General features: G+C 34.7%; 1 protein-coding gene across 2 annotated transcripts in view; it reads right to left on the bottom strand.

Moving 5' to 3' along the window:
* Positions 1-14,553, bottom strand: part of COG6 (component of oligomeric golgi complex 6) — an 89,736-nt gene that overhangs the window by 61,166 nt on the left and 14,017 nt on the right. For both annotated transcript variants that reach the window (XM_045869365.3, XM_064586155.1), the window contains exons 5-8: positions 9,928-10,039; positions 8,203-8,285; positions 7,761-7,831; positions 4,577-4,670 (exon numbers count right to left, since the gene is read on the bottom strand). In XM_045869365.3, the coding sequence (XP_045725321.1) occupies positions 4,577-4,670; positions 7,761-7,831; positions 8,203-8,285; positions 9,928-10,039 (360 nt within the window). The remainder of the gene's footprint in view (positions 1-4,576; positions 4,671-7,760; positions 7,832-8,202; positions 8,286-9,927; positions 10,040-14,553) is intronic.

Here is a 14,553-nt window from a genome sequence, read left to right on the forward strand (position 1 = left end):
CCTAAAGTGAAGGGGTTTATAGGAAAGGGAACTTTGAACTGGGAGATCAGACAATTTGGGGTGAAATCACAGGATGGCCTGGAGTTGCCAAGAGTGCCCATTTCTTTGACTAGGATCAGCCTTGGTTTCCCACTATGACCACCATTCCGTACACCCATCCACCAATTCAAAGTTCTTGCTATTTTAAAAGTACACAGGAAAACAAGAAATTTTTTCCCAGTCCAGTCTCAGATTCTAGACCCATGAACTTCTAAATCTCTAAAGAGTTTCTAACAGACTTCATATTAAAAATTATTTCATACCCTACATATAAACCAAAGTTACCAAAATTTGGGATTTGGGTTTCCAAAAGAATTAATTTCTTCTACTACTATAAAAGCTACACTGCTTTCTTTAATATGCTACTGATTTAATAAAAAATCCACATTTTTTCAGGGGTGCTTGGGTGGCTCAGTCAGTTAAGTGACTGACTCTTGATTTCTGCTCAGGTCATGATCTCAGGGTCATGAGATTGAGCCCCATGTCGGTTCCACACTCAGCAGGGAGTCTGCTTGAGATTCTCTTTCTCCCTCTGCCTCCCCACCCCCCGTGCTCACACACACACTCTCTTTCTCTCTCTACAAAAAAAAATCTTAAAAAAAAGATCTTAAAAAAATAAAAAAATAAAATCCACATTTTTTGAAACCTAAGAAAGCTGGAAGAGGGAATATTTTTAAATAAAAGGGAAAAGTGTAGTAAAGTGGTCAATATCTACAAATTTGTAGGAATCTGAACCTTTTTAAAGGGCTGTTCACTAGAAACCAGATCATGGTTTTTTGTGTTTGTCTTCAGTTAAAAGGAAATGGGTCTGAAATTCTATGCAGTGACATACTAGCAATAAATCAAGATGAAATGCACTATGCCGCTAAGCTCTAAGCACGCAGTGACCTTGCAATCACTTTCTATTCTTTAAAACAAATTAGAACGAAAATGCTTTGATTTTTTTCTCATGCTCTTAAACTATAAATATGTTTAGTAAAGAATGTGTTCCTTTAAGTATCACCAACTCCATGAAATGACTTATGATCAGATGATTACTTACAGCACAAAATTCACAAACTTTTAACTTCTCAAATATATAAAACTCATCCTTAGAACCCAACCTGCCACAATAAACAGAAGCAATGTAACTTCTGTTTCTAGGCCTATTCACTCTGACCACAAGTTATGTTAGAAACCAGTGAATTCGGGGCGCCTGAGTGGTTCAGTCGTTAAGCGTCTGCCTTCGGCTCAGGTCATGATCCCAGGGTCTTGGGATCGAGCCCCGCATCGGGCTCCCTGCTCCGCGGGAAGCCTGCTTCTCCCTCTCCCACTCCCCCTGCTTGTGTTCCCTCTCTCACTGTCTCTCTCTGTCAAATAAATAAATAAAATCTTTAAAAAAAAAAAAAAAGAAACCAGTGAATTCACTGGCATTTTAATGGAGGTGGGAGTGAATTATCAAGCCTGACAAACACTGGACTCCAATCTGTATAATTATATGAAATATACTCATACATTAATATGAATGTTAATCCCCCTGCAACAATAGATATAATTTGAAGCAAAACCAGCATGCACTACAATGAATCCTCAATGACATCTATATATATGAAACACCTTTTCCCTGAGAAAGAAGAAAATTTCTTTGACTAAAAAGAGATTATTTCCCAACAAAGGTCAAAAATTCAAAATGGAGCTTTACAAAGGTGAATGTTAAAATGATATAAATATTCTAAAATGCCTCTAAGCTAAAAGTAAAAATTAAAGTCCCCATTTTTAATGTCTATAGCAAGAAAAGAAAAGTTTTGGTCAAAAAGCAAATTAAAACATGAAAAATGTTGGTCAAAAACAAATTAAAAGAATAGTGTAAAAGCCTCCAAGAAATGTAACAAATACATAAAGAATGAAGAAGCCAGCAAATTACTACATTCTTTAACACTTTATATTCTGAAGGTCTACCAAAGGAAGATGTCAATCTATTCTACTTATAATAAAGTTCTTTATGAAGACATTTTTTTTTCTTTTGAAGATTTTTTTTTTAATTTATTCATTTAAGAGAGAGAGCAGGAGCACAGGGGAGAGGCAGAGTGTGAGGAAGAAGCGAATCCCTGCTAAGCTAGGAGCCTGAGGGGGGGCTCGATCCCAGGACCCAGAGCTCCCAGGATCCAGAGATCCCAGGACCCAGAGATCATGACCTAAGGCGAAGGTGGCAGCTTAACCACCTAAGCCACCCAGGCGCCCCTACTGAAATTTCTATACCTGATTTATTGAAAATAAATAATGCATTAGCACTCTAGTTACATACTACCTAATAAAAACTGGGTGGAAACTTTTCCCAAGGACTTCAATAATTACCATTTTTCTTGCACATGATACCTACACATTTGAGACACACTAAGGGCAGTGAAGCTTTTACACATTACTTAAATAAAGTTCATATAGTGCCATCTGGTGGTTAAGAGATACACTTAAATTTTTCCTAAATTTAAAGAAACTACCACTTTGAAGATAAATGATTACTTAATGAAAGGCCAATTTCCTCTTTTTTAGCATCCATCTTATGGGAATCAATTGGTCTTAAAAATCCTCCTTCTTCCCAAGTTAACTTCCAAATGCCTCTTACAATCTTCCCAAATGCACTGCTGCCTTCCTTATTCCCTGGCATGTGCCCCTTCAACATAAATCTTTTTTGCCTATTATAGTTCTATTCTTTGTCTTTCCAGCTTTTCCTGGCTGTCACAACAGACTCTAAATACACCCCTCTGTGGTTGGCAACTTTCTAGTTTATCTCCTTTCAAAATAAAAATAATAGCTAATACTTAGTGATGAGCAAGGCATTATGCTAAACACCTTATGTGAACAATCTAATTTAATATTCACAAAAACCCTGTAAGATAGGCACTATTTTCATCCTCATTTAAGGAAACTGAGGTTTCTGAAAGTAGAGGGGCTTATAAAAAATCAAATTCAGAGCTCACCTTCTAAACTATTATGCAATACTGCTCCTTTCCAAGTGTTTCTCAAGAATCAAAATTTAGTAAAAATATATTTACATGGTAGAAGTCAGCTGACCAAAACACACAAAGGCATTTTTTTAAACAAAGACTAACTTTATGAACAAATAGGAATCTGTGGACAACATAACACTTGATTAAAATCAAATACCAAATATTTTCAGTATAAAAGACTCCTAATTAAACACCAATACCTTAAAGTAAAAAGGCTGGGAAAGAAATTCCAAGGTAGATAAAATCTGCTGAGCTGGTGATCCATAGTGAACATGCCTTACCACATACACATGCACCACATTGAGGGCTATGACAAAGCATCTCTTGCTACCAACCCAACAGCCAGCACAAGCTTTTGCAACCAATTTCCCCAAAATACATGTTCTGTCTCAATCTACATCTTTGCACCTGCTGTTCCCTCAACTTGGGATGTTCTCAATTCCCTTCTCTTCCTGGAAAATGCCTATTCAATCCTGAGAACTCACTTTAAACCTATTTCCCAGAGGAAGGTTCCCAGAGGAAACCTTCCCTAATGTTCATCCCTTTCCCCTACCACAGAACACCTGAGCCACACAGCACCTGACACAGAGACTCTAAAATAGCAATTAATACAGTCATTAAAATGGATGTGTATCTGCTCCCATAAAATAAAGCAATTTGAGGGTAGAGTTTTATTGATGTTGTGTCTCTAGCACATAGAACTGTGCTTAACGTATAGTAAGTACTCATTAAGTAGTACTGGAATGTTATTATTTTACACAGCTGTCCCAGCATTTGTGTTCTGGAAACTTCTTATGGGCTAAACATTGTTCCAATCAGAAAGAATAATGGGGAAATCCTCTTAAACTATTATAAGCCTCTGAAAGGCATGACTCAGAGCAGGATTGAATGCCTATGTAGAAGTCCCCTGGTTTTCTGTTTCCTGCATTATAACTCCCCACTGGGTCTCTCTATTTCCATACTATTGCAGAAATTAAAAATTTTAAAAAAATACTTCTATTTTATATAAAGAAAATTAAAATACAGAATAATAAAAAATATGTGAACAATTAATAATGCATAGAATTCTTATACAAATTATCATCATACATCTCTTGGCCAGCATAACTTACAGAATCAAACATCTGAACTCTAAATCCTGTTAATGGAATCCTGATTTTAAATTTCCTTTTTTCATTTCTGGGAAATTATATTTCTCAGTCCCCTATTTGACCTCTTTCTCTCTAGGGAAGGGTTGATAGAGGAGTTTTAGTTTCATGCAATTCTAAGGTAGTGAATGGATGACAGATTGAGGAAAAGCCCCTTAACCTCTACATAAATAAAGGGTAGTCTAGATATAGGGACAGCCTGCTTTTCCCCACCTTATGGCATTCTATAATACACATTATGCAAATAAGCTGATGCTCCAATGATATACATATGACATGAAAACATCACTGTAAATTATATTACTCAAACTAGTGTATATAATTTGATAATACTGAAAGCTAGCATAACTCATCAAAGAAAAAGCAGATTTATTTTTTTTAAATTAGGAAAAAGTCACGAACTTATATAAGACAGGTCTATCCTGCAGGGCCTCCATAGCCTGAGTCAATACTGGAGATATGTCACATGATTCTTGTGTCAATGTTCTGCACTCACCTGAAAAACAGTTAACATATAATTATAGCACTTGTTAAATTAAAATTAGGTCTTTATTATATCCATTGTACAATCAGTCTAACTTCTTTAACAAATATTGCATTAAAAAAATGCTCAGAAAAACTTACAGAATATGCCAATCAAAAACTATTTTACACTGTCAACCAAACTAAAAATGTAAGCTTAAGTATTTGTATAACTTTATATGACCACACATGCTATCCAGTGCACCCCAAACCTCTATTAAACTACAGTTCCAAAGAAACCAATCAATGAACAAATTCACAGAGTAACTGCTACACACATGGCAGTGTTCAAGGGGAAGGGGGGGTGAATAAAAAATACATTACCAATCCCTTCCTTTGGGAGCAAACTTTAAGCAGTTTGCTAAAAATGTTTATATAAATAATATATGGCAATAAGATTATAATTTCAAATCAGTTTAGATTCTAAACTTTTAAAAATGTCTACACCAACATCTTCTTTACTATTCTAATTTTATGCATAAAATGCTAACTAAATGTTTACTATGTTCAAAAAACTTAGAACTTGTTCAAAAATACCCAAACATTTGGTATATGTGGACCTCATACTAGCAGTATATTTTCTAGCAAGCACTGAGAAAAATATATGCATGTTTGGAATTGAAAGTATCTTTTTTTTTTTAAACAAGACTGTTGACTATATTCCCTATGCTGTACTTTTCACCGGCATGACTTATTTTATAAATGGAAGTTTGTATCTCTGAATCCCCTTCACCTAGTTTGCCCACCACCCCCATCCAACTCCCCTCTGGCAACAGCCAGTTTGTTCTCTGTATTTAAGAGTCTGTTTGCTTGTTTTGTTTTTCAGATTCCACATATAAATGAAATCATATAGTATTTGTCTTTCTCTTTCTGACTTACTTCACTACTTCACTTAGAATAATAATTCCCTCTAGGTCTATCAATGTTGTCACAAATGGTAAGATTTCAGTTGCTTTTATGGCTGCGTAATAGCTGATTGTATATATATATACCACAACTTCTTTATCCATTCAGTTGACCCTGGGTTGTTTCCATATCTTGGCTATTGTAAATAATGCTGCAATAAACATAAGGGTGTATATATCTTCCTGAATTACTCTTTTCATTTTCTTTGGGTAAGTATAATCTAGTAGTGGAATCACTGGATCATATGGTATTTGCTTGTAATTTTCTGAGGAACCTCTATACTGTTTCCCACAATGGTTGCACCAATTTACATTCCCATGAATACTGCACGAGGGTTCCTTTTTCTCCACATCCTCACCAACACTTGTTATTTCTTATCTTTGTGATATTAGTCGTTCTGACTGGTGTGATATCTCATTGTGATTTTGATTTGCACTTCCCTGATGATTAGTGATGTTGAGTATCTTTTCATGTGCTTGTTGGGTCATCTGTAGTTTTTCTTTGGAAAAATGTCTATTTAGTTCCTTTGCCCATTTTTTAATCAAATTGTTTTTCTGGTGTTGAGTTGCATGAGTTCTTTATATATTTTGGATATCAATCCCTTATCAGAGATATCATTTGAAAGTATCTTATCCCATTCAGTAGGTTGTCTTTTTGTTTTGTTGATGGTTTCCTTTGCAGAAATTAGGTATCTTAAGATGACTCCAAAGTCTTTAGGAGTCAGAAGGCCATAGTTTAGAACCACTATGTTGGGTGTTGTGGAAGCACAAAAAAATGTGAGGGAATGTCCTTGCCTTTGAGAAAGTAGAAATCTAACTGCAGAGGCTAAGATATACATATATGAAAAGTTAAGTATAATGTACCGAATGTCAAATATTTCCAGCAGTTAGAGTTTAGAGATGGGAAAAGTCACTGTGATTTAATGTAGTCATGGAGAGTTCCAGAAAGATGCAGAACCTAAGTTCAGTCTAGTATAGGTATTACTAGTTAACTGTTTGTATTCCTAACTCCTTCCGACAGTCAGTTGGTAATACCTATTAAAATGTCATGTACTTTTGGGTGCCTGGGTGGCTCAACTGTTAAGCGTCTGCCTTCGGCTCAGGTCATGATCCCAGGGTCCTGGGATCGAGCCCCGCATCAGGCTCCCTGCTCAGCAGGAAGCCTGCTTCTCCCTCACTTCTATCCTATCCTGTCTTAACTGTCTTAACTTTGGTTTTAACAGGCAATTCTGTGAACAGATTACTGAAACATTTTAAAACAAAACTAAGAATAAACCACTTGTGGCAGACAAAATAATGGCCCTCCAAAGATCTCTAATTCCTGGAACCTGTGAATATGTTATAGTACATAGCAAAAGGGACTTTACAGACAAAATTAAGGTGACAGATCTTAAAACAGGAAAATGTTCCCAGATTACCCAAGCAAGTCCAATGACATAGGTCTTAAAAGTAGAAGAGGCTGGCAAAAGAGTCAGTCAGAGATATGATACGGACAAAGAGGCAGGAGAGATTAAAGTGAGAGACTGACTCAATCCATTATTGCTGGCTCTAAAGACAGAGGAAGAGGCCATAAGCCAAAGAATGTAGGAAGCCTCTAAAACTGGGAAAAGCCCTCAGTGACAGCCCGCAAGGAAACTCACACCTCAGTCCGTCCTACAGACTCAAGTTACTAAATTATGCCAACAAACTAAATGAGCAAGGAAACGGATTTTTCTTAGAGCCTCCAGAAATGAATGCAGCCCTACCAACATTATTTGTGGTGACACCATGTCTGATTTCTGACCTACAGAACTGTAAGATAATAAATTTGTGTTGTCCAAAGTCATTAAGTTTGTGGTGATTTGTTAAAGCAACAAGAGAAAAATCAATTCACCATGTATAAAACAGTTATTTAAATAATAAAAAATGTCTAATCAACCCTAAGATAATGTAGGGCAGAAATACTGCTTTTATTTTTTTATCATCCTTAATCATACAGAGCTTCAATGATAGAAGATGCTCATGATACAAACACAGTATGTTCAAAAGTAAAGTTCATTTTTCTTTTTAAAAATACTTTTTGATCACTAAGATCAAAATATGATATCAAAGGTCAGGTGAAATAACCAAATTGGAAACTAATATTCATGCATCTAGACCGTATGAAAGAAATCACTTACTTTGAGCCCACCGATAAAGCCTTTCATAAGCTGTTTCTTGAAGCAAGGCCATCTGTTCCATAATTTCTAAACTAAGAAAATTAAAGATTTATTTTAATTTAAAGTTTTAGACAATAGCTACACTTAAGAATTTAATTGTTTTAATTACAGAGTGATCTGGTTACAACATATTAACTTTTTATCATTTTATGGAATGATTTTTCAATAATTTTTTTATGACTTAATAAACGTCAAATTTTAATACCATTACTTAGATTGGCAAGTGTTGTTTTACTCTGTAAGTATCAGGGTATAACTAACTCCCTCCTTATCCAAAGATACATAAAGATTAAATTTCTATTTCACAAAATGTCATTATTTCAAAAAGGACCTCGGATGCCTTTAAAATTTTAGAAATATATGAGGAAATGATTTGAAATAAACAGAAAAGGTTACTACTCACCCTGCTGTTTGTTGGTTTGTACGCAAGAGAACTTTGACATCGTTATGAATCCGTTTTACTCTTCCCAATGCCTTGAAAAAATCCTTTAAAATTAAGAATGCAACTTTAAAATGTCCATGTTTTCAGGTGAAATTGCATTACTCTAAATTGAAATATCACTACAAGGGAAAAACAAATCCTTTCACTTACTCTAATGAAGGCTTCCTAAAACTGACCTCAACTTTCTCTAAATTTTTAGAGAAAGTGTAACAGATATTTATTTACATTTTAAAACATACATTAATTCAATGTCTGCTAGTTCCAAATAGTATGCTGGTTGCTGGGAACACAAAATTTATAAAGACAAAAATCCCTGTCCTCAAGAAATATATAGTCTAGTGAGAGAGAATGCAAACCTAAAGATGACTACATAAAGAAAAACATGCTATGTATTACACACCTTATGACTAATTAACCATAGCTTTGTTATCACTGAAGATGATGTTTTACATATCTTTTATATACCTGTTCCTGCCCCCTAATCCAAGAGTAGAATGTAAAGTTGGAGGTATAAAAGCTGCTCATAAATATACAGGAACTGACTGATGCTGAACTTTAAGATTTTTTTTTTCCTTTAGAAAAAGGCACTGAAGCCTTAGTTTCCAGTCACAATGTTCCAATCATGAAAATAATGAATTAGTTATTTTTCTTTGATGAGTGAAATTAAAAAAAAAAAAAAAAACCTCTTCTAATACCGTTTACTATTTCTGCTAAGTGGAGGAAAGGTAAGATGTCAAATATTTCAAATGTGCAAAGTTCCACAAACTATAAAGGGCAATAACCACCAATAAGTAATGTACAAATCAATTCTCTACCTACTTCACTCCTTACTCCCAGATGACTGATTCCACTCTAGCCTAGCAGTAAGAAAAGAGTGACATCTATCAAGAGCAGCTCAGTGAGCCCCTCCCCCTTCTGAGAACTTGTCCTGTTCTCAACCCTTGAACAATGACAACGGGCTTAGGTTTATAGCTTCTCCCAGTGAGAAGACTGCAAAATTCCTTTTTGGAGAAAGTGAATGTCTTCAGGAAAAACAAAGAAACAAAACTTTAACTGGTTGTTTAGCATTTTGAGGGGCTTTAGAGTTTTGTGTCAGTTTGGAAAGAAGGGCATAGATTCAGAAATTAATTAGATGAAAAGAGAAGGAATTTCAAATTCCAGGAAAGACAAGAAGAAACATGTATTCATTGTAATGCCATGGTAATGAAAACAGAAAATGTCATAAAACTGTACTGTAAGGTAGGAAGGAAAGACAACATGTATGTGTGTAAGAGGGTAAGAGACTAAAATCTCCTATTTCATGATAGGAAATCAATAGATAATAGGAAACATAGATAACCAAAGCCTTTTTTTTTTTTAAATCAACAGATCCAGGATGCAAAATTTAGAAAAGAAGCAATTAACAAGGTTGAAAATGGTTGACATTTAGAGACGAGGAGGAGTAGGTTTTCTTTATAAATTTGATACTCTTTGATTTCTTAAAAAAAAAAGTTTAGATATTGCTTTGAATAAACAACAAGCAAAAAAGCCAAATTAAGGTAATTTAAGATGCATCTTAGTTTCTAAACTTAAAATATATTTTTAAATCAAACTTTTAAGATGGTAAAATAAAGCCTTAAAAAAAGTGATTTCTCTGCAAATCAGTATCTGCTATGCTTTAAATGATTATAACAATGAACAAGATACCTCAGTAATAGGTCCTTCTCTAGTGCCTCGGAGGAGACCCATTTCATCAGAAGTCAGCTGGAACTTGGATAAGAAGGCATCTGCGACTTGTGCTCTTATTTCTAATCTTTGACTATAATTTTAAAAAAGCAATAAAAAGTCACGCATGCTGTGAATTTGCATCGCCTAAAACAAGTTATATCTCTGACATAATAATTTCTTAAAACAAGTGTGAAAGATTCTCAACATCTTTGAAAGCCTCATTTCTGCCTCAAACATTAGAAGCTCATCAGGCATGTAGTTAATAAAATTAGCTGAACTTGTTCTACCTCAGATACCTGCAGACAGTAAAAGGAGTTAATCATTATGCAAAAGAAGAAATAAGTTCACAAATGGTGAACTGTACAACAAATTCTCAGCCATTTACATGTACTTGAACTGTTCATCTTGTAGCAACAAGGTTATCTTACAGGAGAGAAATATGCCCATCTTCAACTAATTTCTTCTTAGTCAGTAAAAATCCTAAGCTTCTGAAGTTTTCACATGAAGTACACAGCAACCAAAAATCAGGTCTACTATTTTTTACTTCAGGTTAGAAACAGAAGTCAAGAACTCATTTACCAATTCTTCATAAATCCATAAAAGCACTTCACTTTTGTATTCCCCACTTTTTCTGCATGATATGGTAATAAAAAAAAGCCTTTTAAATTACATTATCTGGATGCAACCTCTCTAGACTAGGTTGACAATTAAGAAAAGGCATGCTTGGGCACCTGGGTGGCTCAGTTGGTTAAGCAGCTGCCTTCGGCTCAGGTCATGATCCCAGAGTCCCGAGATCAAGTCCCTCATCAGGCTCCCTGCTCAGCGGGGAATCTGCTTCTCCCTCTGACCCTACCTTCTCTTGTGCTCTCTCTCTCACTCTCTCTCTCAAATAAATAAAGTAAAATCTTAAAAAAAAAAAAAAGACACGCTCTCCTCTGGAATGTGGTCTGCAAGGACCTGAAGGACTGAGTTGAGTCACCATCTAAAAGCAAGTTAGAAGTACAAACTACCTGAATGAATTTCAACATTCCTGGCTTCTCTATCTTAGATTTAAAGATATATAAATAAAATTGGGTTTCACTAGCAGTATTCACAAGGCAGTAATATTCCACAATTTAATAATATTCAAATGAGAGTGAACAAAATAAACATGAACATTTTATGTATAGAGAGTACAATGCATCTGCCGTGTTTGTTTTGTTAGTGTGGTGGGGTTGTGAGGTTTTAAATTCAGTCAAGTGCTCTGAAGTAGTATAGCAAGTTAGAAAGTAAAAGTCCTCTAGGTGGCAGTAACATTCTGTTTATCTCAAATAATAATGTAAATCACCCAATGAAATCTACATTAGATAAATGGCATATGTCCTTAATCATCTTATTATGGATATCAGAAAGTTACCTTAACAGGTTTTGTTTTATACTCTTAAAGCTTCAATCATTAACATACAGGATTTAAAATAATTATAAGAATTCATAAAATTCCTTCAGATTATACAGATCAATCATTTTGACTAAAACCTTTTTGATGCTTCTTTTGGATCTACCTTTAGAGTCAATTTATTAGGCACAAAGGAAATAAATTAGTTTATAATTTACTTTTGTTTTAATTAAAGCTAGTATTACCTATCTTGATATTACTTCTTAATCATTAAATTTCATTCCAAATAATATTGTTGACTATTCTAAAAAAAAAAAAAAAAAAATCTATGAAATAAAGACTTTGAACGAGAGGCTCTATATCTACAAAAGATTTGGTCCAAAAATACGTTGAACAATGGCCATACTGCTAAAACAAGGGCTTGGTATTTCAAGATGAGAACTTTTTTTAAAGTAGTGATGAGGGGCGCCTGGGTGGCTCAGTTGGTTAAGCAACTGCCTTTGGCTCAGGTCATGATCCTGGAGTCCCGGGATCGAGTCCCGCATCGGGCTCCCTGCTCGGCAGGGAGTCTGCTTCTCCCTCTGATCCTCCCCCTCTCATGCTCTCTGTCTCCCATTCTCTCTCTCAGATAAATAAATAAATTAAAAAAAAAAAAATCTAAAGTAGTGATGAAATAAATTCTAATATATTTTTTAAATCATATTACTCTTTAGTTACCATATATATTCTTCCCAGGTAAAACTGCAAAACCATTCTGATAGAAAGTTACTGTTAGATAGTCCATGGGAGCATCTGTGCAATCCGGTAACATTAAGGGGGACCTACGATGTGTAAGAGCCCTAAGTCAAGGTCTGGTGTGACAAAAGATACATAGGACACAGACTTCGTCATCAACTTACATCACAGGTGAAATATGGTATCTTTGGAAGAGCTTTTAATATTTAAATAAAACCATATGAAACAAATGTTCATATAAAACATAAATGGCTATTATAAATTACAACTTCTTTGAGATGTGTTCACGTAATCACTGCATATAAATAAATACAGCAAATACATACTGTAAAATAACATGCAGCAGATAAATATAATGTAGATCTGTATGTATTAACATAAGGTGATCTACAAGGCATTTTATAGGTGCAAAAAGCAAGTCTCCAAAAAATATGTAGAGCAACACACATTTTTTTTTTAAATACATATAATACACCCATCAATGAATTTTCAGGACATGCATCCATATATTACCTAAGTATTTAAAGTAAACTGATTAATCCTTCTAATGATTCTTTCAAGCATTCCCAGAACATGATTTATTAATCTTATGGTGCTTCTTTTTTCTTCCTGAAAATATGCCTCTAACATATTTTAACTCTACCTTTTAGACTCACTCCTACCAAATAATTTCAAAATAATAAGAAAAAGACTTTAAAAACAGGCAAAATATATAAAACAAAAAAGATTAGGAAATATAAATGGCATGACAAAATGAAAAAATACTGATTCATCAACATTCAATAAAATGTAAATTAGAATTATGATGCTATTGTTCATCTATAAAATTGGCAGTTTTTAATGACAATACCTACTACTGACAAAGGAGAGAGTCTCATATATTGCTGATAGAAGTGTAAATTTGTATAACCTTTTTAGAGAGCAATTTACACAATATACGTCAAAGTCAGGATATTTTAAAAAGTTTCTACCATTTGGGGCACCTGGGTGGCTCAGTGGATTAAAAGCATCTAACTCTTGATTTCTGCTCAGGTCATGATCTTGGGTCCTGGGATTGAGCCCCACATGATCAGGCTCCAAGTTCAGCAGAGAATCCATTTGGGATTCTCTATCTCCCTCTCCCTCTGCCCCTCCCCTCTGCATGCTCATGAGCACTCTCTCTCTCTCAAATAAATACATAAATCTTTAAAAAAAGTAAAAAGTTTCTACCATTTGACTCATTAATTACAATTCTAAGAGTATTTCCTAACGAAATAATTTGAAATGCACATAATGACTTAAAAACATCTGTCAAGCCATTATTTTTAGTAATGGAAATAATATTAGTATTCAATAATTTAAGAATGTTTAACATACATGTTGGTTCATTCACAAGATGAAATATTACCATTAAAATACATGTTTTTTTCTAAATAAAAGACACAGAAAAATGAACATAAAATATTAGGTGAACAAAGTAAAATGAACTACATACATATACTCATGCTGGGAAGAAATATGCTAAAATGTTAATAGTGGCTATGTCTGTGTAGTGAAGGTATATCTGATCTTCTTTTTCTTTCTCTAAATTTTATATATATAAACGAGAGGAAGAAGAAAAGACGTCTCTACTCTCCTGCCTGAACACATACGCTTCTGCAATATATTTTATATGTAAGTTTGTGCAAAATAAAGTTTTATATTTTTTTACAAACTTCAAAACCTGAATTAGTTTATAACAAATAACAGAATTAAAATAAAATTAGAGCTATTAAAAAATAAAATAGTAAGAAAGGATGAGAAAGTAAATAACAGCTGAGGAAAGCTATTCTAATTAAATTAGGCACAAAATAGGGGCGCCTGGGTGCAGGGCTCAGTTGGTTAAGCGTCTGCCTTCGGCTCAGGTCATGATCCTAGGGTCCTGGGATCGAGCCCCGCATCGGGCTTCCTGCTCGGCGGGGGGCCTGCTTCTCCCCCTCCCTCTGCTTCTCCCCCTGCTCATATTCTCTCTCTCTCTCTCTCTGTATCTCTGTGTCTCGAATGAATAAATAAAAAAAACCTTTAAAAAAAAAATTAGGCACAAAATAGCCTAAACTAGTTCCTAGCCACCGAAGCCAATGTAGAAACAAGATGTGCTGATAGGTTTATCTCATAAAGGCTTTAGAGGAGGATAGAAGGGTAATGTTTTTTGACGGATGTGAGGCAGTATGTTCAGCACCTAGGCATATCATCCAATCATCACAACCACCCCGGGACACAGATGCTAGTCCCTTTTTTCAGATGTGAAAACTGAGGCTGAAGGTTAAGAAGTAACTTCTACAAAATTAAAAACCTAATAAACTCTTACTCAAGATTTAGATTAGAATTCAGGGTTTTATCTTCAAAGCTTACCTTCTTCCCACTTTAACAAACTACACCTCAAAAAGAAACAAACATTCATCACAGACTATTTTTCTGATTCCAGAAAGAAATCTGGTTGCTGGGCCTTCGCAAGAGACAAGAAAATCTATAATAAA

This window comes from Mirounga angustirostris, unplaced genomic scaffold, assembly GCF_029215605.1.
Source record: "Mirounga angustirostris isolate CCGP_5_RB_7025 unplaced genomic scaffold, mMirAng1.0.hap1 SCAF_3, whole genome shotgun sequence".
NCBI lineage: Eukaryota > Metazoa > Chordata > Mammalia > Carnivora > Phocidae > Mirounga > Mirounga angustirostris.